General features: G+C 39.7%; 2 protein-coding genes and 1 long non-coding RNA gene across 5 annotated transcripts in view; 2 read left to right on the top strand and 1 right to left on the bottom strand.

Moving 5' to 3' along the window:
- Positions 1 to 92: 92 nt before the first annotated feature.
- On the bottom strand, positions 93 to 6,442 carry LOC147334848 (uncharacterized). The gene is made up of 3 exons (XR_015128503.1): positions 6,294 to 6,442; positions 5,057 to 5,141; positions 93 to 3,722 (listed from the first exon to the last, which is right to left on the bottom strand). It is a non-coding gene; the product is annotated as an uncharacterized LOC147334848 (long non-coding RNA).
- LOC147334849 (NLR family CARD domain-containing protein 3-like) lies at positions 5,805 to 18,463 on the top strand. The gene is made up of 10 exons (XM_086286858.1): positions 5,805 to 5,944; positions 6,787 to 6,894; positions 9,055 to 9,159; positions 9,281 to 9,367; positions 12,919 to 13,097; positions 13,459 to 15,235; positions 15,458 to 15,631; positions 16,214 to 16,387; positions 17,297 to 17,343; positions 17,929 to 18,463. Exons 2-10 carry the CDS (start codon positions 6,806 to 6,808, stop codon positions 18,459 to 18,461), a joined length of 3,165 nt encoding a protein of 1,054 aa, XP_086142984.1. The 5' UTR covers positions 5,805 to 5,944; positions 6,787 to 6,805; the 3' UTR covers positions 18,462 to 18,463.
- LOC147334850 (protein NLRC3-like) overlaps positions 18,244 to 23,706 on the top strand; it is a 24,220-nt gene continuing 18,757 nt past the window's right edge. The window contains exons 1-2 of one of the 3 annotated variants that reach the window (XM_086286855.1): positions 18,244 to 18,260; positions 20,099 to 20,170. The gene's annotated coding sequence lies outside the window, so the exon portion shown is untranslated. Of the gene's footprint in view, positions 18,261 to 20,044; positions 20,171 to 23,706 lie in introns of those variants that run through there. The other 2 variants (XM_086286856.1, XM_086286854.1) reach the window with 2 other exon arrangements.

Below are 23,706 nucleotides of genomic sequence, written 5' to 3' on the forward strand. Positions count from 1 at the left end.
TCTGCTTGCTGTGAGCTTCTGCTGCTCTGTGTAGATTCAGCTGAGATCGGTTTAGGAGAGAAAAGCCACATGATATGAAATGAAAGTGTCTCTTTCTTTGTTATTATTAAAAGTATGTAAGATAAATATTTTTCCACATTACCTGCTGTATTTTTTTTTACTGTGTACATTTCTTGTAGCAGTTAAAAATAAATCATTAGATTCCTAAAACGTGTCTTGATAAGAAGTGAGTTTATCCTGTATCCACTAAAAAGCTGCATTCATTACTTTCTGTGTCAGCTTTAATTATATGAAAAAACAGTAATTACACAGAAGAGTTACATATCTGGCTTTAAGATATTCTTTTTTTAATTACACTGCAAATTTCAAAGTTTTATTTATGCCTGACAGAGTGACATTTTCAGTTTATGTCATCACTGCACAATCTTGTGTTACAAGTTGGTATTACACAAAACGGACTCCAGTGTGCCACTAGTTTAGCTTCAGTTCTTTCAACACAGAATAGATGTTTTGGTTAATTCCATACACTGTGCTGCTGACTGCTTTGGTTATTTAATTCAATTTAAACACAAGGAATTACAGCAAGTATCTTTAGAAAATTACTTGTACTACAAAGGCCCACACATCCAGGGGCGGAGCTAGAGAAATTTTCTTAGGGTGGCAAAGCAATCAAATGGGGTGGCAAAATCAAAGCCTTTTTTTTCCAAACACACATGCAGGTGGTTACATATGGTTAAAATGATTCAAATGCAGTAAGTATACATGTTTTTCATGTAAATATAGTCTATAACTTAATTATTGGCTGTAGCCCACATACTTAAACACTTTAGTTACATAAAACATATGAGTTTTGATGTTATGCACTGTATAGCCTGTATAATAAATAAATATGTAGCCTAATAAGTATAAAATCCAGAAAGCTACACAACAATGGGCGGTTCGTTTACAAACACAAGTCTAACAATCACATTGTTACAGCTTAAATTACACAAAATGTCAGAAATCTGCACTGTCATGAACAAAAGATTTAAACCTAATTTTTCATGATTTGTTGGATTAACCCACTGAGGTCTGAAATACAACCGGCCACTTTTGACTCCTTTTGAGTTTACGTTTGTATTTCACCCAGGGGCGATTTTAGCCCAGTTTTGGGGGTGCTTCAGCATTTTTGCTTCAGCACCCCCAAAAACGAATCAAAGCACCCCCAAAGATTTCTTTTTTTTTTTTTTGACAATATTTGCTGTTTGTGTTACACACTGCTAAAAATATAAAAAGCATACGGTACTTTGTTGAGATGTAATATTTTAACAACAAAAGTATAGATTCCCCCCCCCCCCAAAATGGTTTGTTCCAGCTCGCCTCTTACCAACTCTCTAGCGCCCTTTCTGCTAGAGCGATGGTGGCTGAGACACAGCGGAGCGGAGGTGTAAGTGCCTGGCTTAAAACAGGGAGAGAGGAAAGAGGGAACTTGAGGAGAAAGTACAAGGTCAGGAAGAACCAGGTAAGAAAACAGGGAACAGTGACAGGCACAACAGAAACTGTTAAACTGACAAAGAGGAAAAACCTGATTTTACTCACACAGTCAGGAAGTTGTTTTCTCCCTATATTAAAGCTGCTATACAGAATCTGCAAAGCAAACTGGGTTGAAACATTTTTGACCCTCTTTAACAACATTCCAACATAACATTATAATGGATCGGGGAGATTAAAATTAATGATATATTTTTATGTGGTTCAGCCACAACTCTACTAAAACCTCAGCCACTAATAGGTAGGACAACATTTGGACCGTCCACTTGTCTGTATGACTGCCGCAGTACGTACATCACATTTGCACACTATCACAAAGTGCCAAACAGCCCTGGTGGAGTGAGGAGCTGTAAAGAGAAGCAGATGCTCTGTTTATATTCTAAAAATGTTTTAAGCTTGTTCCAAAGATTCTGTAGAGCAGCTTTAAATGTTTTCCAAAAGCACACAGACACGTATCAGTGTCTCTCAAACTTTTTACACTGTGTACCACCTGATAAAATGTCAAGCTCTCCAAGTACCACTATGAAAGCATGAAACTCATAAATCTTACAACACAAAATTAGTCTTATTAGATTAGTAAAATTAGTGTCTGCAGTAAAGATTTTTATTTGTAATAATTTATTCTGTTTTGGGAGTGTTTTTTTTCATGTATCTGTATTATATTATACACACACATTAAAAGTGAATCTCTGTTTACTCAGTTTACTTTTTTACTCACTATGAGCATCATTCATTATTCTCCTCCAGTAATTAAGGTTAGGATATGTATTTTTTTATTCCAATCCATGTTTTGCAGCATTTAAATAACCTTGATCAGATTTGATGGTTTTGTTTCAAACTTTTCAAAAAGTGTTTTGTTTTTCTTTCACAAATGTGGGGATTAAATTGTGTTAAAATGTACAAAACAGTGATGTCATGTTTTGTGACGAGGACCCAGGCACAGAGAGACTTGATGAATTTAAGAATCTTATGATTTAATAAAGAAATTTGTAGACTTGCACAGAGATGGTAAAATTATGATGACTGATAGCGGAGACAAGGACAACAGAGGATGAGGACAGGGAGGAGCAGGGGTTTAAATGCACCAAGGAGACAGTCAGAGGGAACTCGGGACAACTGGAGACATTTAAGGATGCAGGGACTGACAGAGACAGGAAAGACGTCTCATTGTGACGAGTAAAGTTTATCATACCTGGCTGGGCAGCTCTCTGCTCAGCACCCCCAAAGCTCTGATCCTAGAATCGCCCCTGGTCTGTGCTTAATATTTGACTGTTTAACAGGAAGATAGGAAAGAAACATCGGTTAAATTGATCAAAAATACACCACAAAGTGGTTGCTGCAGAGACCAGAGAATTCAAAATCGAGCTAATTGCTTGTTTTGACACACATTTTGTTTACTTGACTTTTAAAAAGTAATTTTAAAACTTTAAAAAACAGCAACTTAATGTTGTGCATGTACATGAGCAGTATGTTTGCGTTTCTCATCATCAACAAAAATTATCTGTGCTTTCCGCTGTTGAGGTTATTACTCAAGAAAGGTGATATATTACACAGAACACCTTTCTTAGAAGTAATGCAGTAGTTTACTAAAAATTAATTTGTTACATTATTCATTATGTTACTTTCATGTTACTCTGAAAAATGACCTGAAACAAATTCTCTCATAATTACTTTTTAACAATATAAACCTAAAGGCTTCAGCCCCACATCCATCGCTGGTCCTTACAGAGAACAAAATGGTATTTGTATAGCGCTTTTTACTAGTCCCCCCTAGGGACCCCAAAGCACTTTACACACCCAGTCATCCACCCATTCACACACACTGGTGGAGGCAAGCTACAGTTGTAACCACAGCTGCCCTGGGGAAGACTGACAGAAGCGAGGCTGCCATATCGCACCATCGCCCCTTCTGGCCAACACCAGTAGGCGGTAGGTGAAGTGTCTTGCCCAAGACCTCCCACAACAACATGACTGTGAGGAAGAGGGGGGTCTGGATGAGCAGCAGGTCTGTAACCAGGAGAGGAACTCCAGTCTGGACCAGGAGGACCCAGAGCCTCCACAGATTAAAGAGGAACAGGAGGAGCTCTGCAGCAGTCAGGAGGGAGAGCAGCTTGTACTGAAGCAGGAGACTGAAGGCATTATCGTCTGGACTGATGAAGAGCAGCTCAGACTGATGGAGACCATCCGGAAACCTGTGATAAAGTTACACAGAATAGGTATGTAAAACTGTGATTTTTTTTTAAATTTATTAAATAACAGTGATTATGTCTCATGGGCAGCACAGTGGTTAGTACTGTTGCCCCACAGCAACAAGGTCCTGAGTTTGACCTGAAGTGACCTGTCCAAGATGAACCCTGCCTCTCCCTGTGGTAGCTAGGATTGGCTTCAGCACCCTCACTATACCATAAGGACATAGTAAATGGTAAATGGCCTGTATTTATATAGCGCTTTACTTAGTCCCTAAGGACGCCAAAGCACTTTACATATCCAGTCATCCACCCATTCACACACTGGTGATGGCAAGCTACATTGTAGCCACAGCCACCCTGGGGCGCACTGACAGAGGCGAGGCTGCCGGACACTGGCGCCACTGGGCCCTCTGACCACCACCAGTAGGCAACGGGTGAAGTATCTTACCCAAGGACACAACGACCGAGACTGTCCAAGCCGGGGCTCGAACCGGCAACCTTCCGATTACAAGGCGAACTCCCAACTCTTGAGCAACGATCACCCCACAAAAGACATCCTTCCCAGTGTTTCTGTGTTGACTGAATGCTTAACCTCAACAGCTAATAATAAACTCAGATGTTGAAAGTTTAACAGTGTACGATCTCTGATTGGCTTCCATATGTGCACAGTTTATAGCAGGTGTCGTGCAAGTTAGTGACATTTTACTCAACCAGATGGAGTTAATGAACTGCTGAAGGTTGCTACAACTGAAGTTGAAGTTAAAGGACTAAATAAAGCGCTATACAAATACAGGCCATTTACCATTTAAAATTGCAGAATGAGAGACTTGAAGAGTCAACTAATTATAGTTATTACAGGGTTTTGGGTTCTTTTACATTCCTGATTTTTGAGATTATAGAAACCACACATTAGGTAAGGAACATAGATGCACCTTTGATTTGTCATTAGCTTCAGTTTACTTCAGTTAATTCAGTCATGTACAGGGAGAAAAAGCAGAACTAAGTAACACACACACCCATCAAGTTAGCTCAGAATGAGTTATTTTTATTGAATCTATGTGTGACGTGTAAAGGACCAAAATAACACCTATATGATACACAGTTTTGGTTTCTAATGCTAGAGATTTGCAACTGGCTTTGGGCTGTGCATGTCCTATGGGCTCAAAGTGTGGTCATAAATATTTTGTAGATTTGTGTGCGTAAAAAAGCATTTTGAGCCCATACATGTCTCTCTCTTCCAGAAGATGATTGAATAAATAATTATAAATGTTTTGACCAACTGAGTCATGTTCTCTCTATTCAGTGAAAGCATGACAAGAACCAGATTTAATACTTACTTATCGAGTTCCTATAATCCAACCAATTCCAGATACCAGCCACAAAAGGCTCCAGTGAACACTTCATGATGACTCGGCTAAAAGCCTGAAGGGGAAAAAAGATTCTTTTGAAAATATAAAATATGTTTAAATAACTTCTCTTGCCACTTTATCATCACCCTCTTTATTGCCTTAGGGTTTAACCATCGTCATTATCGATAAACTTGCATCTGTCCATTACCAGACATTTAATTTTCTACTTTCAAGATGCACCAGTTTTTCTTTTCAGTGTCTTTATCCTGATCAACACATAATATGTGTTAAAAGAGAAATATTATAAATAAAATAAATATTCTATTATTATATTATAAATATGTTTTTTAATATTTGTAATTTTATTTATTTATTTTTTTTTTTAAATTTCTTTGTTACAAAAACTGATTATGAAGTAAGTTTTCACTAATTCATCTAAACAAGGTATTTTGTAGACAGATAAGTAGCTGTGGCAGTTTGTCCTGAAACAACAAATAAAATTTCAACTTTTTTCTCAAAATGATCAAAAGTATATATTTTATATATATATTTATATTTATATATCAAAAGTATATATTTTTAATGTGACTCTAACGATCCAGTCCAATCAGCAACAGATCCGATAGACAAAAAAGGCGCATAAAAGAGCATAAAAACGAAAGTGAAAAAAAGAAATGCAACAACAACAACAATAGCAAGCCCTACACGCTCTCTCTCACACACACACACACACACACACACACACACACACACACACACACACACACACACAGAGTTTCCAGTTTGTGCCATTCTTTAGTGCAGCAGCGAGTCAGGAAACCTTCACAATAACTGATTGAGTTATAAGAAAGACTTCAAAACTCTTATGGCGTGAAAGTAAGTCACCGCCTATCTTCCTGCTTTATGTCGACTTTTGTCGGGCAGAGCGATGCGTGTTTTTTTAATCAGCCGACATCTTGTTTTACTGCAGTAACTGCGCACATAAGAAGGATCATCGCAGCAGCAGATTTCACAGTTTACAGCGACTCAGCGTAAACGAATTCAAACTGATTCTTTTTATAATTTACTATTTAGGAGCGACCATATGTCCACGTTTAACTCTGTAAACACTCCAGTAACGTTATAAAACCGAGTCAAATTCGCATTGTAAGTCTTTTACTTCCATTTTCCATTGACTTGCTTCATAGTATGATTGAAATAGATACTCTAACTTGTTTTTTAATACCTGCTTCACCTTCACGCTGTCATTGATCATCCATGTAAACAAAAGACCTTAACGGAGAGTTTCTGCATCTATATCCCGGGCAAATTTAGTGGCAAACACGCTCATCAATTTAGTTTTCACAGCTCCAGTGCCGATAATAGATACAGGTCCAGGGGCGCACCACTTCACTTTACTCACCCACTGCTGCTGGTGATTTACTAGTAATCTAGATAATCTTAAATCTTACCTGACAGTGCAGTGATTACCAAAAAATATTAGATCTGTAAATAAAGAGTAACTTTATTGAATATTAACAAAGTATATTTAGGGTCTAGGAGAGGAAATAATGATGAGATCTTGCTGCCACCTACAGGCTGCCAGCTGTCACTGCAGCTCATCTCAGTTCAGGTTCAGGAAGAAGGATCTTTAACACTGGAATTGCCAATAAACTGTATGAAGTCTGTACAGCTGGATTTTTATCATTTACAAACTATTCTCTGTTTTTTTCATTTAGTTGTGTTTCAGCTGCAGAAATGTCTGAGACAAGAAAGAGAAACCAAGCTGACTCCGCCCCTTCACTGTCCAAACAGCCAGTCAGCTCCCGCAGTGGGCTGCTAGTCAGGTATGTCCGATCATAAATGAATAAACTCTACATTGGAAAACGGTTTTTAGTGCAGTGTGGTTACAGTTTATCATCTACACAGAGCTCTCTTTGTTTAATACTTACAGATAGGTGACATATTAAAGGAAAAAAGTGGCTATGTTATGCTGGCAGGATTTGAACCCCCTTAGAGGGAAGAGTCTATAAATCATTCATAGAATAGAATAGAATAGAACACAATGCCTTTTTTGTCACTATACAGTTGTATAATGAGATACAGAGCATCTCCTACTCAGTGTAAACATGCTGGGGGGGTTACAGTTCTGCAGCGCTATGTACATATGGACAGTATTAACATAGGGAAAAAAAATATATATATATATATATATAAAATGTACAATATACAAGACGTAAGTAATATGTAATAAATAGTGTTATGTATATACAGTTGTGTATTGCACATGGAATTGGTATTGCACAGTGGTGGTCCATAGAGGAAGTGGGAAGTGGGGGGCTGTGTTATCTGTGCATGTGTGAGTTCAGGGTGGTTATCGCTTTGGGGAAGAAACTGTTTTTGAGTCTGTGGGTTTTTGTGTTGATGCACCTGTAGCGCTTCCCTGAGGGAAGCAGGCTGAACATGTTGAAGCCAGGGTGGGAGCTGTCCTTGATAATGTTTGCTGCTCTGGTGAGGCAGCGGGAGGAATAGATGTCCATCAGGGACGGGAGAGGGCGGCCGATGATCTTTTGTGCTGTCTTGACCACACTCTGAAGCCTCACTCTATCTGCTTTGGTGCAGCTGCCGTACCATACTGTGATGCAGTAGTTTAGCAGGCTCTCAATGGACGAGCGGTAGAAGGTCAGCAGCAGGTTGGAGTTCAGCTTGTACTTCCTGAGGACTCTCAGGAAGTGCAGCCACTGTTGGGCCTTCTTGATGACCGCTGAGATGTTTCCTGTCCAGGAGATGTCAGCAGAGATGAGGACACCAAGGAACCGGAAAGTGTGGACCCTCTCCACACACTCCCCGTTGATGTAGAGGGGGGCCAAGTCGGTGCTGTGTCTCCTGAAGTCAACAATGAGCTCTTTGGTTTTCTTAGTGTTCAGTGCCAGGTTGTTTTCTGAACACCATGCTGCCAGCTTCAGGACTTCCTCTCTGTACTCTGCCTCATCTCCCTTCGAGATGAGTCCGACTACTGTGGTGTCATCAGCAAACTTGATGATGAGAGTGTTGTTGTGGGTCGAACTGCAGTCGTGGGTGTAGAGAGAATACAAGAGGGGGCTCAGCACACAGCCCTGTGGGGAGCCGGTGCTCAGTGTGCGAGTGGAGGAGAGATGAGGGCCGAGTTTTACAGTCTGGGGCCGGTTTGTGAGGAAATCCTTTATCCAGGCACATGTGAGAGGAGGGAGGCCAAGAGTGACCAGTTTGGTGATGAGGATGTCCAGGATGATTGTATTTTAAAGGCTGAGCTGTAGTCCACAAAGAGCATTCGGACGTAGCTCTGCCGCTGCTCTAGGTGACTCAGCACAGCGTGCAGGGATGTGGCGATGGCGTCTTCTGTGGATCTGTTTGCACGGTATGCAAACTGGTGGGGGTCGAATTCTGGGGGGAGGTAATCCTTGATGTGCTGAAGGACTAGTCTCTCAAAGCATTTCATGATTTCATGTGAGGGCCACAGGGCGGTAATCATTCAGGCTGGAGATGGGAGACTTATTCGGCACTGGGATGATTGTGGCTGATTTTAGACAGGATGGCATGGTTGCCTGATCCAGTGAGAGGTTGGTGATGAGTTGTTATGAGCATGAGTTGTTCTGAGTGATAGAACATGACACGAGGTCTCACTGAATAACCTGATGAGGATGAAAATGATGTTACTCTGGTCTAACATGTTTGCCTGATGTCAAACAGCTGAGCAGCTGTGGAAAAGTTTGGGGCTTCTTGATCAGGTGAGAGGGAAATCTTTTAGGAGAATGGAGTTCACCCTCACGTAAAGTTCACAAGACACTTGATGCACTTCTTGTAACCAGCGCACCAACATATTGTTGTTTTTCCTTTCATTTGTCACCTGCCTTCACATTCCTTTTCTGCCATCCTATTAGCATTTAGCTCAGAGGTCCATCATGGATCAAGGTTCACTGTTATTTTTTTAAAGAAAAAAAAAAAGATTCATATCCTGTTCTGAACAGTTCACAGAAGAATAGAGATGACTCTCCCGGTCCCAGCTCTGTGTCTATGAAGAGTGATAGATCCATGTATCAGCCAGTTGATTTTGGTGACAAGCAACATCAGGGGTAATCCTTATTTTGTACTTTACTTTACTGTATTCTTCTTTCACTTTTCCTGGAAACAAATACAATAGAAACACAGGTGGTTTCTTGTTTGTGGAATAAATACAAATATTTCCGTTTTTAGTGGAACTGAGTCCAGAGCTCCCAGTGTTGTCTCTATGAAGAGTGAAGGATCCATGTACACACCAGTCAACTTTGGAAAGACACAAAGGTAAAGTTTTTTCTCCCCCAAAGGAATAAATGTAGCACATTAAAGATTAAGTGACAGACTGACTGACCTGCAGTTTCACATGTGGCATGTTGATTTTTCTGCATTTTTGCATGGCAATTTTATTCAGTTCAATTTTCAATTTGATCCCAATATTTACCCAGTTACCCAAATCATAGCATGCATGGAAACAAAGTGTACACTCCACAAAGACATGTTTTCACATTGAGTTTTCAAACCCATCTGAATAAGTAAACGTTCGATCCTCTTAAAAACAGCACCTATATAGGCTGTGTTCATCTTCTTTAGGAGTCACATAAAGCTCCCAGCATGCTCCTTTTTTTACAACAATCCTCTGCGTGTCATTCTTCACCACATCCATGGTCATGAGGTCTTCCTCTTTTCCTCCTGCCTGGCAGCTCTATGTTAGAGTCCTTTGTCAAGTAAATCCACCATCCTCTCTCTGCACATGTCCAAACAATCTCAGCCTTACCTCTAACTTTGTCTCCAAACCTGAGCTGTCCCTCTGATGTATGCATGTCTGATATTGTCTATTCTGCTCACTCTCAATGAAGATTTTCAACTCGGCCTCCTGTTTCTTTTTCAGTCACCGTCTCTAAACCGTACATTGTAACAGCTCTTACTGCCATCTTGTAAACCTTCCCTTTTACTCTTACTGTTAGCCTTCTATCACAAATTACCCATGACACTCATCTCCACCCGCTCCACCGTGCCATCACTCTATGCTTCAGATCACTTGTGCACTGTCTGTTGCTTTGGATGGTTGATCCCAGGTATTAAACTCATCCACCTTCACTATCTCTGCATGTTTACCCTTCCACATGTCTCCCTCTCTTTCTCACCTGTTCTGTCTTGTTTCCACTGACTATCATTCCTCTTCTCTCCAGGTATGGAGAGTATGCTAATTGTAATATATGATTGCACTGATTGCCGATCACGCTTCAACTGAGTCGTCCTCGGTCAGAAGGAATGGTCCACCACAGTGATGCAGTTCAAATAGGTTTAATGAAGGAGGTAGCCGATGGCATAAACAGGATGTGATTGAATTACAATATATTTAAATGCAGGTAAAGGGGGTGTGAGTGTGTGTGTGTGGTCATCTGTAAACAGAAAGAATGAATATGTGTATAAACCACTATGTATAACACTATACTACTTACACTATACTGTGGGTTTTCAGCGTAATGTTATACAATCTAAATTATAATGATAGCCACTAGATAGCACCCTAAGACCACAAATGAATTTTCTCCCGCATCTTAGCGATAGTAATGGGATGGCTTCTTACTTAGCAAAAAACACAGATAAAGTTAAACAAACATCATTCTTATCTTACAATACTCACGTGGTAACCACACACACAGTTTTAACTCACACAGGAATGCAAGTACGTTACACCTCCGACACACCTCTCAGCAGTGCTGAACCGCACCGAAGTATAATACTGAGGAGTAGACTTTTAGCACTAATAGTCAGAGGATTAGCGTACCTCCACCTCTCCTGGTTCTTTCCCACTTCTTCCCTACTCTCACTACTAGGGATGGGTACCGGTGTCGGTTCTGACATAAACGGTAGTAACCAGACCGAAAAGCAGCGCACATTTCGGTGCTTTATTTCGGTGCTTTTTTTTCCTGAGCTGTGATACACTTCTAGCCAATCATTTTACGTTTCCGAGGATAGTAGGCGGGGCCAGGTACGTACGTTCTGTTAGAGCAGAGCTACAGATTAGAAATGCCCAAGGCGAAGCGGTCAAAAGTCTGGCTGTACTTCACAGCAAAATATGCAAACTTAGCAGCCTGCAACAAGTGCTTTAAGCTGATACTGTGCAAAGGAGGTAACACCTCAAATCCGATGAAACACCTGGCGACACATAGCGTTTTTTTTTAAAAGCCGAGAAATGCGCCGTATTTGATGGCAGCAGCAGCCGTTCTTCTCTGTTGTTCGCGTGTAATTTACGCTGAGTAGGCTAACCACGTTATTACATTAATGCATGTAAGGTGAACTAGCAAACATCATCATAGCTACATGCGGCTGTCTTCTTGTTTGATGGCAGATACTCCCTTCACCCTGGCCAAAAAGGCTAAAATGACCAAAGAAAAAGAGGGAAACAGCTAAACATGAGAGGTTTTTGGACAACGTTTGTATTTTTTCCATTGTTTAAGCACTGCTTCCAGCTAAGAGTGATACCATATATGCCCCATAGCTGCAGAAAAGTCTAACATTGTTATCTTTTTACATAAAACCAGCTGAATATGAGAGGTTTTGGACCAATTTTGTGTTCTCCATTCTTTAAGCACCGGTTTGAGCACCGTTTGAGCACCGGCACCGTTTCAAAAGTACCGGTTTGGTACTGGTATCGGATTAAACCTAAACGATACCCATCCCTACTCACTACAGATCACAAAGTTGTGTATGAGCATCATAGTGATGGTAAATTTGATTCTTTTTACTGAATCGAGTTTGAATGAGTCACTCACCAAATTGAATCGAATTTTTGCGTCATTTGAGTCACTTAGTCAGTTGCCCAGAGAGTGCAAAAAATGTACATTTTCACTCAAACCTAATTTGTTTCTCTTTTCATGGAGGAAAAACGAGGGAAAAAATTCTAAAGGGAACATTTATTTTATTTATTTTTATTTTATTTTATTAGTATTTTCTTCAAATGTGTCAAATATATATTTTCTCATGTAAATGTCCACTGAGCTGTGAGCCAGGGGGCGGTAATGCGCCTTAACATTAGTTGCCAACCAAGAAGAAGAAGCTGTGAGCCAGGAGGGAGGGGGTGAGTGAGTCCTGAGTGATTTGCTCATGCTACGATTCAGATTTTGATTCCTTGAAAAAGTTATAATCATTTCACCTTAAGAAGCATAATACAAAACTGGATTCGATTTCAGAGCACTCACAGTCACTTTGGTGGAGTAATGCTTAATGCTTCATTAAATTTAGCCTAACAATAGTGTATCTGATGAAAAAATAAATCTTCAAGGGCCCCAATGAGACAATGTGCTCTTCAACTGTCGGTGTTGTTAAGTACAGCTGTTCAGCACGTTTTAGCTGCATGGGATTTTACCAGGAAAACCCTTTGCTTTCATACAGAAACATTACACTAAATCTAGTTTGCTCGTGAACACAAAGGCAGGCTTTTTGGAATAATGTCATAGAACAGATTAATTGGGAAACAGTTATGTGGCCTCAATAGATATTGGCACACAATAGATAGCTTTTTCAAAGAAAAACCTTGATCTAGTAACAACAATGAGCTTTCATGCAGAATATAGATCAATGTTTTCCAACAGTCACAAATTCAATTATGAATTCTGCATCATGTGGTGTTGATGGTGTATGAAGGTGATGTTTTAAGGCTGTTTATTTTCCATAGCAATATAGATAGAAATCTCCAGACCAACAGGTTTCTGAATTCAGGAGAATAATTTCTTTGTTTGTAGATCAAATGCTGCCTCAGATACAGTCATATCACTGTGTGTGATGCACAATAATAACGAAATGTTTTCTTCATCTCCCATCTAATCCAGCTGTCCAGTGTGTAAGGAGGTTTTAAAGGATCCAGTCCAGTTCATGTGTGGACATGAGTCCTGCAAACAGTGTGTAAGTTCAGATCAGTCTGATTCACCAGCAGAGGACTCCTGTCCACAGTGTGGAAAGAAATCCAGAATAACATTGAAAAGCTTGAAAGATACTGAAGATGACAATGGTAAGTATTAAGAATTTGTATAACTACTATGAGAAAAGTTTTAAACTCTCATTAGATGTAAAATGAGTTTGAGCGGTATTTTGAATGTTTGAATATTTGGGATTTTCTTGTTAATAAAACATCTCTTTTATACACAGTTTTTAGGTGTGTAGGGTTCTTTTTAATTGGTGAATTTTCTAGATTTTAATTTTTTTTTCATCTTACCCAAAACTTAAACAATTAAACTAATGAAAACTTTAATTTCAAGATTTGTTCTCTTTGTCATTTTGTGATTTTGCATTTTTCCCATTTAAAAAAATGAAATCATTTGGTATTAACAATGTAATTTTGGGCTTGTTCATCTTGCATTTCATTGTTACAGATGACATCAAACTATTTGAGGCAAAGAAGACATGGAAAGAAGCGATGCAAAAGAAATTTTTTTTGGTGTCTGAAGGTAACAATGACAAGCCGAGTCCTTTGAACAACATCTATACAGAGCTCTACATCACCACTGGGCAGAGTGAAGGGCCTCGCACAGAGCATGAGTTCAGATATGGCACAAGTAAACTGGAAACGTGTTCATCAGTCAGTCTGAGTGACATCTTCAGACCATTGCCTGATCAAGACAAACCTCACAGAACAGTTGTGACGAAGGGCGTCGCAGGAAGTGGAAAATCATTTTCTGTGCAGAAGTTGATTCTTGACTGGGCCGAAGAGAAGGCAAACCAGGATGTAGACTTTGTTTTCAGTCTTGCTTTCAGAGAGCTGAATTTGATTACAGGTGAAAAAAGCCTACATGAGCTCCTGACTTTATTTCACCCCACACTGTCAGAACTCAAAGATTCAGTGGATTATACCAAAACCAAGACTGTCCTGATCCTGGACGGTCTGGATGAAAGCAGGTTTCAGCTGGACTTTGAAGGCATTAAGTCTATAACATCTGTCAAGGAAGCAGCACCTGTGAGGGATCTCCTAGCAAACATCATCCAGGGTAACCTTCTTCCTGATGCAAACCTCTGGATTACTTCCCGTCCAGCAGCAGCCAATCAGATCCCTGCTGAGCATGTTGACATGGTGACAGAGATAAGAGGGTTCAATGACTCACAAAAAGCTGAATACTTCAGGAGGAGATTTAGTCATGATCCAGATCTTGCTGACAGGATCATTAAACATATTCAGTCTTCACAGAGTCTCAACAGCATGTGTCAGATCCCGATCTTCTGCTGGATTTCTGCAGTGTTATTCCAGGAAGTCTTTGGAGGAGACGAGAAAACTGAAATTCCTCAAACTCTTACAGAAATGATGGCACATTTTCTCTGTGTCCAAACAAAACACAGAAGTAGAAAATATGACAAGGAGGTTGAGACAAACAAAGAGAAGCTTCTGAAAACACAGAGGAAATTTCTTCTGAAACTCGGCAAGCTTGCATTTGAGCAGCTGCTGAAGAAAAATCTTATCTTCTATGAGGAAGATCTGGAGGCCTGTGGCATTGATGTTAAAGCAGCATCCATCTACTCTGGATTTTGCACCACAGTTCTTCGGGAAGAAAAAATAATTTTCCAGAAAAATGTCTTCTTCTTTGTGCATCTGTCTCTGCAGGAGTTCTTTGCAGCTCTCTACATCTATGACTGTTTCATTAACAATGATACTAAAGATCTCAGCATCTTCTTTGATTTAAAGGGCAAGGAGCATACTTTAATTGAACTTCTTAAAATAACAGTAGACAAAGTGCTGGAGAAGAAAAATGGCCACCTGGACTTCTTCCTGAGATTCCTCCTTGGCCTCATGGCTGAACCCAATCACAGAGTCCTTCATGGTCTGCTGCCTTCACCAGATCAAAGCCAAGATACTGACAAGAAAATGTTGACTCACATCAAATCTATGCGAAGGAAGAACCTCTCTCCAGACAGCTGCATCAACCTTTTCCAGACTATGGTCGAGATGAGAGATCACAAAGTCAAAGATGAGATTCAGAAATATCTCGCACTGTCAGATCATTCAAAAACAGAGTTGACTCCCCTGCACTGCTCTGCACTGGCCTACATGCTGCAGGCATCAAAGAATGATCTGGAAGTCTTGGACTTAAAGAGTTACAACACATCAGATGAGGGCAGACGGAGGCTGATACCAGCAGTGAGGAGCAGCAAAAAGGCCTTGTAAGTTTTTTTCACTCTTGTTTGTGAGATAAACTCTTCACCCTTAAATAATTTCAGCAAACTGGACTATTAGCCAGAATGCAAAAGAGGAAGGAGAGGGGACAAGTCCTCTGTATTACAAATGGCAATCACATGGTTGGCCATTAAGTATCTTTAAACATGCCTTTTCTTTACATCTATCTGTTTCTATAAAAATTAATAAACACCCATCACCCTCCATAGACTAGCAGACTGTAAAGTAAGTGAAGAGTGGGTTGATCATCTGGTCGCTGCTCTCAAATACCCCTTCTCACCGCTAAGAGATCTGGACCTGAGCAACAATGACCTGAAAGATTCAGGAGTGGAGCTGCTCTCTAAAGGACTGTTGAGTCAGTGCTGCAGACTGGAAACTCTGAGGTACATTAAATGTTTATGTATCATAATATAAACATAGACAACCCATCCAACCTCCTACAAAGTGAAACAGATATCACCTGGCAGAAGTTATTTTAGCACAGGTCCTGTTCTTCATAGCATCTGCCCTGTAAATACTCATTCGGTGGCTGTAGCTCAGGTGGCAGAGCAGGTCAGCCACTAATCTTATCTTCAGAAGGTCGGTGGTTTGATCCCAGGCTGCATTCTGGCTGCATGCCAAATATCCTTGGGCAAGATACTAACCCCATGTTTGCCTACTGGTGGTGGTCAGAGGGCCCGGTGGCGCCAGTGTCCGGCAGCCTCGCCTCTGTCAGTGCGCCCCAGGGCAGCTGTGGCTACAATGTAGCTTGCTATCGCCAGTGTGTGAATGAATGGGTGAATGACTGAATGTAGTGTAAAGCGCTTTGGGGTCCTATGGACTAGAAAAGCGCTATACAAATGCAGGCCATTTACCATTCCTGCAGTCATTTAGTCTTTCAGCGATGCAACAGATGTAGTCCTGCTGATGGATTTCTAAATCTTCTAAAAGCTGCATTTATATGTATCAAACTATTCTTTTCTCAGGTTATCTGGGTGTCTGGTGACAGAACAAGGCTGTGATTATTTGGTCAAAGCTCTAAAGTTAAACCCCTCACATCTGAAAGAGTTGGACCTGAGTTACAACTATCCAGGAGAATATGGAGAGAAGAAGCTCTCTGAGCTGAGGAATGATCCACAATACCGGCTCAGCCAAGTCAAGTAATGTTTTCCTTTATCATGCACTGTTTGGAAAATGGTCCCCAAGCTCAAAGCAAGCACGGAAACACCCCAGGAAGCTGTTTGACAAGTTTTTTAATGGATGAGAGCCAGCTCAAAATGTTCTGTTAGTCTTCATCGCAAAATGCTTTCTATTTCCTGTTAACGATTGAGAATAAGTTTATTTCCCTCTTGTAGCCCTTGAACAAACTAAAAATAGTAATAATAATAATAACAGCTAGTTAACAAACAAACAGAACACATCACTATATTATTATTATTATTTCTATATGTACCATTTACAAGAAGATGCATCACAATGAGGAGAAGAAAGTCTGATCTTAATCTAAAGTGTTTTAAACTTTAGTTTTTGCTTTTTCACCACCTAAAGATTAGAGCACCGCCACCTTTTTACTGGAGTTTCGTGCTGTAATACTCGTAGAGTGATACAGAGTAATTTTCTGTTTCCTAACAAGTCAAGTACCCTGGTTGTTACTCAAAAAAGTAACATACTTTTCTTAAACGGAATGGAGTATTTTACTTAATCACCCACTGAAGAAGGTAATTTGTTACACCTCTTATTACATTACTACCAAACAAATCCCTACACTGTCTTCCTTTTAATGAGTACAGGCACAAAGTCGACAACACAAAGCAAAGCTTGGACTACAGTAAATTTAATACATCAACCTGTATGGATAGAAATTAAAGCTAAAATGCTGCAATCCTGAATAATCATCACCTCTGTTACCTGGTGAAGATCAGACTCCAGCATGCATTCAGCTTTATCATTACTCTGTTTTCTTAGCCAGCAAGAGACCAATATTGGATGTTGGGTGGTGAACAGAATAGATGCACATATTACTAATTAATAGTTCCATTTCTATTTCTTAAACTCAATTTCCTCCACAGTTTTGAACATGGTGGAAGTCACCGGATACACCCAGGATTGAAGAAATGTGAGTATCTACAGGAATCTGTTGAATGTTTCAATGTCTGAATTCTAGAGGCATTAAGATGCTACAGGACTTAATTACGACATGCTCATTTCAGGTTAATGTGGCAGAACTTTTGTTTTAAAGCAGCTTTCTGTGTTTCACCTGAGCTTCCAGCGAGGAGCCTCCCTCAGTCTCTACCACACACCACCACAGTCACCATCAGTTTCAGTGGGTCCTCTTTACATAGTGTTTTCTGTAAGAGAGGATTTAGACTTATTAGATCTAATGGTACATGTAAAAATACTGGATATTGAAGGACAGCAATAAAATATTAAGAATCGTAGAAATACATTGTTTCTTTTTAAGATCAATTTTAAACATTCCTGTCATGGTTCTGCCTTTAAGAGGAAAAATAAACATCACTCGTGTATTCAGAAATGTTATTTTGAGAAGAATGTTGACTTTTAACTCAGGAACAACTTTCTTTTGATGGGTTTTTTTTTTTAAATTACTGCCCAACAGCTCTGTACTTCATACTGCCAGTGGTGGACAAATGGTATACTATTAAAGTCTTTACTGATTATATAAGTGTTTTCTTACCTCCAGATGCCTGTGCGCTCACTTTGGACTCCAACACAGCTCACAAGAACCTGCTGCTCTCTGAAGTCAAAAGAAAAGTGACCTGGGTGGAGGAGGAGCAGGCTTATCCTGATCATACAGAGAGGTTTGATTGCTGTCAGCAGGTGCTGTGTGAGCAGGGACTAAAAGAGCGCTGCTACCTGGAGATGGAGGTGTCAGAGCCCTTCTGTGTTGGGTTAACATACAGAAGCATTGGCAGGAAAGGAGATGTGGATGACTGCAAGCTGGGACAAAACAACAAGTCTTGGTGTCTGATTTGCTCTGATGATGGTTGTTTTGTTCAGCACAACAAAGAGAAGGTCTGTGTATCATCTCAGTGTTTGCGCTGCAGTCGGGTTGGGGTGTATCTGGATTGGGAAGCTGGCACTTTGTCCTTTTACAGAGTTTTTTCTGGTAGCCTCATTCACCTCCACACCTTCAAAACAACCTTCACTGATCCCCTCTACCCTGCCGTTGAACTTCACACCCGTTCCTCTGTATTGTTTTGTCAGCTACCGTAGAAAGAAGTTTCACTAGGTTAGAAAATGAATGCCTGCTAAACAACTTCAGGAAGGCTAGACATCAGTTGAAGCCTGAGCACTGTGGAGAAGGCTGTAGCTCAGGTGGTAGCGCAGGTTACCTAGTAATTACAAGGATGGCGGTTCAATCTTAGTCTGCTTCAGCCTGCATGCCAACTATCCTGGGATAAGATACTAACTCCGCCCTCTCTGACACTCTGCACCTGTTGGAGTGTGAATGTTAGGTAGAAAGAGCAGAGAAATAGTGCTTTTGTGAATGGGTGAAGAAGACAAGTGCTTTGAGTGCTCCAATAGAGCAGAAATGTGCTGTATAGGAACCAGTTCATTATCTTTAACAGACAAACACAAGGTCAAAAAAGTTGCCCTCTTGAAGTGATCAGTTGATCCTGCAGAGAGGATAAGACAAGAAAACATGTGCTCACTATTCTGATAGTAACCTTGTTTTATAAACATAACCTTAAGTATGAATATGTATATATGCTTATTTTGGTGACACATACAGTTTTTAAAGTGATGAAAAATGGTTTTTTAAGAAGTGCGTGATTTCTTGACAGATTAAGTTAAATAAATAAAAATTTGGTTCATTTAAGGAAAATGAACATCCATAGATAATTTTCATTTCACTTTTATTTTAAACCCTCAACTGCTTGATTGCAAAATAGCTACACTTTTAGCCAACACATCTATATGGATACTGTCAATACTGTCATAAAATGTCAAAAATAAGCTCTCCTGACTCTGGAATAGTGCCTAAGTTGTGGGAAACGGGCGTGGAGCTCCTGTCTTCACTAAATGGCCTAACAGTTTTTATGCTACATATAAAATATTATATGTAATATGAGTTATTTATATGACTCATCATAATGAAACATGAGTTCTAAAACCACATATTTGTCACACAGGACTGGGGAAATGATGTTAGCATTGAGTTTGACAGTGTGGTAAACAACAGAATAGACTAGCAGCCGAACAGCCAGGAAGCAGGCAGGTGGTTGATAGCAGATCTTCTTTCTTGTACTTACACATAAGCCACATTGTTAATTTGCTAGTTTACCTGCAGTTTACCGCAGCCCAGGTTAAGTCTACACACTGGCTGTTACCTGTTGGTGTAAATATGGTCGAGGTCTCACTACTTTAAAAGCATTATGTCAGTGTTGATTTGATAGCTTAAGCTGCTCTCTCAGGATGAAGTAAAAGTGGAGCAAGCAGCAAAGTTGCACTAGTATATAAGGAATGTTAATTCCTTATGTACTAGTCCTTATGTACTTAAGATAAGCTTTTATCTTAAGTATTAGTCTGGTTCTTTTATGTCGATTTGAATGTAAAGTATACAATAAAGCAGAGAATAAAAGATACCTTAGCAGTGTGTGTGTGTGTGTGTGTGTGTGTGTGTGTGTGTGTGTGTGTGTGTGTGTGTGTGTGTGTGTGTGTGTTTCTTTTTTGATTGGCAGCAAGTTTGTTCCCCTTCCTCTGATGTTAGACTGATGAAAAACTGCTTTTAATATTTTCTATATGTACATTTAGTTTTAAATGTGCTTTTTAAATAATAGACTGGAATATTAAAGTAACCTGTACCATCAAGTGCTGCTGTTCTGTTAACTTTTGCAATATCTTTTCAGCACCTCAGGTTTCTTCAAGAGGCTGTGACCTACCTGGTTAAATGCGGATTTGACTGGCACACAGTGGTACAGGTTGGTATCACATAAATCACTAATGTCTGTTTATTTAAAAAAAAAAAAAACCCAAAGAAACAGCTACAGTCAGGTAGCTGCTGTTTAGCAGATAAAGTAGTACCCAGGAGTAAGGGAGGTACACTCAAAGCAACTGTATTAACTGTGTTTTGATGAAATTTGGAAAATTTAAAGCTCTGAAAACACAGGAATTTATCTAAATATGTTCAAACAATATTTAGGTGTATTTGTTCAAATATACACATCATTACAATGCACTACGTCTTAATCCTAAAGTATTTTTGATGTTCTCACCAGAATTCAGTTCATTTCATTTATCATATGAGAAAGATATTCCTTAGCAGTAGTATTGCTTTAAAAAAAAAAACCCTCTTAGTTTTTTTTTTTTAAATAAATGACATCATGTTTCCAGTCACAAAATAAATATAAAATAAATGGGTACCTTCAGATGCTCACTTATTTCTAATGGTCACTGTATTTGTACAGATTCGACACAGGATGCTCGTAAACTGTGAAATTCTAAACCAGCTGGCACAGCTAGAATTCATACAAATACATAATATACACAATCTGGCAGGCGGCAGTGGTGTGGATCGTCTACTGACAGACTATTCACATTGTTCTCAGTGTCAAGTTCTGTCCCTTTTCTACAAGCCTCATTCACTGTGTGATCAAAGAGCAGCATAACTGTGTTTTGCACCCATGCTACTTAAACATAACACCACCAGTTAACTGCCAAACACATCCTGGTTTGTTTCCTGTGGGAATTGTTTTCTATTGAAATTCTCTTCTTTACTTGCTTTTTACTTTCACTTAAACCCACTAGGTTTAGCCACCATAAACTTTATTGTCCTTTTGTATTTTTTGTTAATCAAATATTTTGTTTCACAATTTCTTGCCATAAGAACAGTTTCTTCCCCTCTGCTGTTGGACACATGAACAATAACCATATGACTGTTCCCACCACTAACACATGACCCTACGCTGTGTCACTGCATCATTCTATGTTTGGCACTGATCACCACCTGCACTCATGCACATATCTTTCCACGTAGCACTTTTAATTCTTATCCCTACTTTTATTTTTTTCCATGTCTATTTAAGTGCTATTTATGACACTATGTTTGCACTGAAGCACCGCAGCAATTTCCTAATGTTGTAAATCTGCTCAACATTTGGCAATAATCCCATTCTGATTCTGATTCTGATTCTGAAAAAAAAAAAAACTTAGTTTGTTTTAAAGAAAAAAGACCCTACCCTTCACAGATGTCATCCTGTCTCACTGACAAATTACTTTGGAATGACTGAGCTTTGGATTGTGGCTACCCCTATAATAAATCATCACAGCAGCTGCACCATCTGTTCCTAAGCTAAGCACCAGCACTGGCTATTTTAAAAAATTCTGATGTAGCTAATCAGGCATGTTTCTCATTCATTTGTGATATTGCTTTTTATTTTCTGTGGGATTCTGTGAGATATGACTTTTTTCCCCTTTTATTCAGCTATCAGTAGTTCTAGTATTTGTCGTGTTGATTGAGAAGTGTACCTATATACTGTAAATTGTCCAAGAATCCAATATGGGATCATATCATACTATATTAGTGTCATCAGGTAGGGACAATGGTAAATGGCCTGTAAATGGCCTGTATTTATATAGCGCTTTACTAGTCCCTAAGGACCCCAAAGCGCTTTACATATCCAGTCATTCACCCATTCACACACTGGTGATGGCAAGCTACATTGTAGCCACAGCCACCCTGGGGCGCACTGACAGAGGCGAGGCAATGCAAAGCGTACGTATGCAAAGTATGCAAACGTAGTCTATGTGTTACCTGATGGGTACAATGTTGTTCCTGCTGCTGCTGCTTATAGTGCTGGAGGGCAGGGCTGTGCTGATCTGAGACTGTAGACATTAGAAAGTCCACAGGAGAAATGGTAGCTTATTGAACAAGTGTTATGAGATAATAATAAAATGCAAAGTTTGGCAACAGTGCTTGGAACCATAAGGCAACAAAAGTGAGAAATAAACTCAGCTCTGCCTGTGAATCACTCTTTGCCTCTCTTCCTCCTTCCATCTCCTCATCTCATCTATCACTCTCCACTTGCTGTCCGTCTGAGAACAAGGCACAACTTGATATTGCAATAATCCAGTTATTCTCAAACTTTTTACATCATTCCCCACATGGCAGGAATCCTTCTAAACAAAACTATGACAGAAAGCCTAGCAGCAAATTTATTTAGATAATAAACTCATTCACAATTTCTGTTTTGAACAAACAGCTTTCCTTTCAAACAACTGTTTGTAACTTTTGTCACTAGACTGATTCATTAGTCTGCATCGCTTCTTCAAAAAAGCAACAAGTTAAACAGAATATGAACATTGCCAAACATGGAAAAATAAAGTTCAGTCTTAGTCTTATAAAAAAGAAATCCAGAAAATTGTGAACAGAGATGAAAAATATATAATTTAGTGAGAGTCTACTGTTCACTCTTTGGCTACGTTCACACTGCAGGCGAAAGCACAACAAATCCGACTTTTCTGACCCTATGCGACCCATATCCGATCATGGCATGACAGTGTGAACGGCTGTCAGATTTTGACAGAAATGTGCAACTATCCTTTGAAGCACCGCTCCTCTCTAAAACAGCAATTAGGATAATTATTAGGCCATATGTAAATAACACGATAACTTTATAGTTTAAAGAAAAATTGGGAAACGTAATGTCCGAAGTCTTTATATTAAGAACCATCAGTCAAACAATACTGTTCGGTCTGGATCTAAACAGAGCGCGTTGTGTGTGACGTCTTCTTTTGCGCATGCGGGCCGCTTTGAGGGTTCACAGACTAGAACGTGTTGGTAGGGGGGGGGATCGTGCTTCACTATAACGTAACGATATAAAGAGAAAAAGACAGCTATAACTCCATTAATGAAACTTTAGGTTCATTTAAGTAGTTGTATTCACGATAATTACTTTTAAACACTTGGAGCTTGTGAGGTCCGAAGTCTGTTGCAGCACGTGGATTTGCTGTGTCCATCATCTGTGGACACAAGCAAACGAAACAGAGACCTGACTTTATATATTATTTAAACAAGAACAACGAAGGCAGGAGGGACCGGGACGAGGCTTTTTGTCCTTCAAACAAAAGTAAGTAAGATCCGTGTATCACGTGGGCAGCGAGCATGTCCGCTGGGTTTGATTAAAATATCTGTTATTTGATTAAAGGAAGAATATTTTGCTCATTTTGCGAGTTTTCCCTCTTTTTAGTGTGCTTCCTTAAAACAGCTACAGTTTGGATTGCATTGTAGTCGTTAGAGGAAGTGACTCGTGTCCTTTGTCTCCATGGTTTTATTTCCCAAAACCGGCTTACCTGAATAATTAATGAATTCAGCCACAGTTGTGGCTGGTTTCTAAGGTGATGTCTGCACAGTGACCAGTTTCTATGACTGACCAGGTTTACACCGACTCAGTTAATAGATTATATATACATCATCGCTTTATGTTTATAAGAAAAGAGATCCTGAGACCTGTTTTCC

Source organism: Aulonocara sp. 'chitande type north' Nkhata Bay, linkage group LG3 (assembly GCF_057382095.1).
Source record: "Aulonocara sp. 'chitande type north' Nkhata Bay isolate Kocher_YH1m ecotype deep benthic linkage group LG3, A_spYH_male_GT1.1, whole genome shotgun sequence".
Classification (NCBI taxonomy): Eukaryota; Metazoa; Chordata; class Actinopteri; order Cichliformes; family Cichlidae; genus Aulonocara; species Aulonocara sp. 'chitande type north' Nkhata Bay.

Bases quoted from the DNA above. Each gene is read 5' to 3' on its own strand.
- LOC147334849 (XM_086286858.1), top strand. From the start codon at position 6,806: ATGTCTGAGACAAGAAAGAGAAACCAAGCTGACTCCGCCCCTTCACTG. The intron at 9,160-9,280 runs GTAATCCTTATT...TTCCGTTTTTAG, and splicing joins GGTGACAAGCAACATCAGGG to TGGAACTGAGTCCAGAGCTC. The intron at 15,236-15,457 runs GTAAGTTTTTTT...CACCCTCCATAG, and splicing joins AGGAGCAGCAAAAAGGCCTT to ACTAGCAGACTGTAAAGTAA.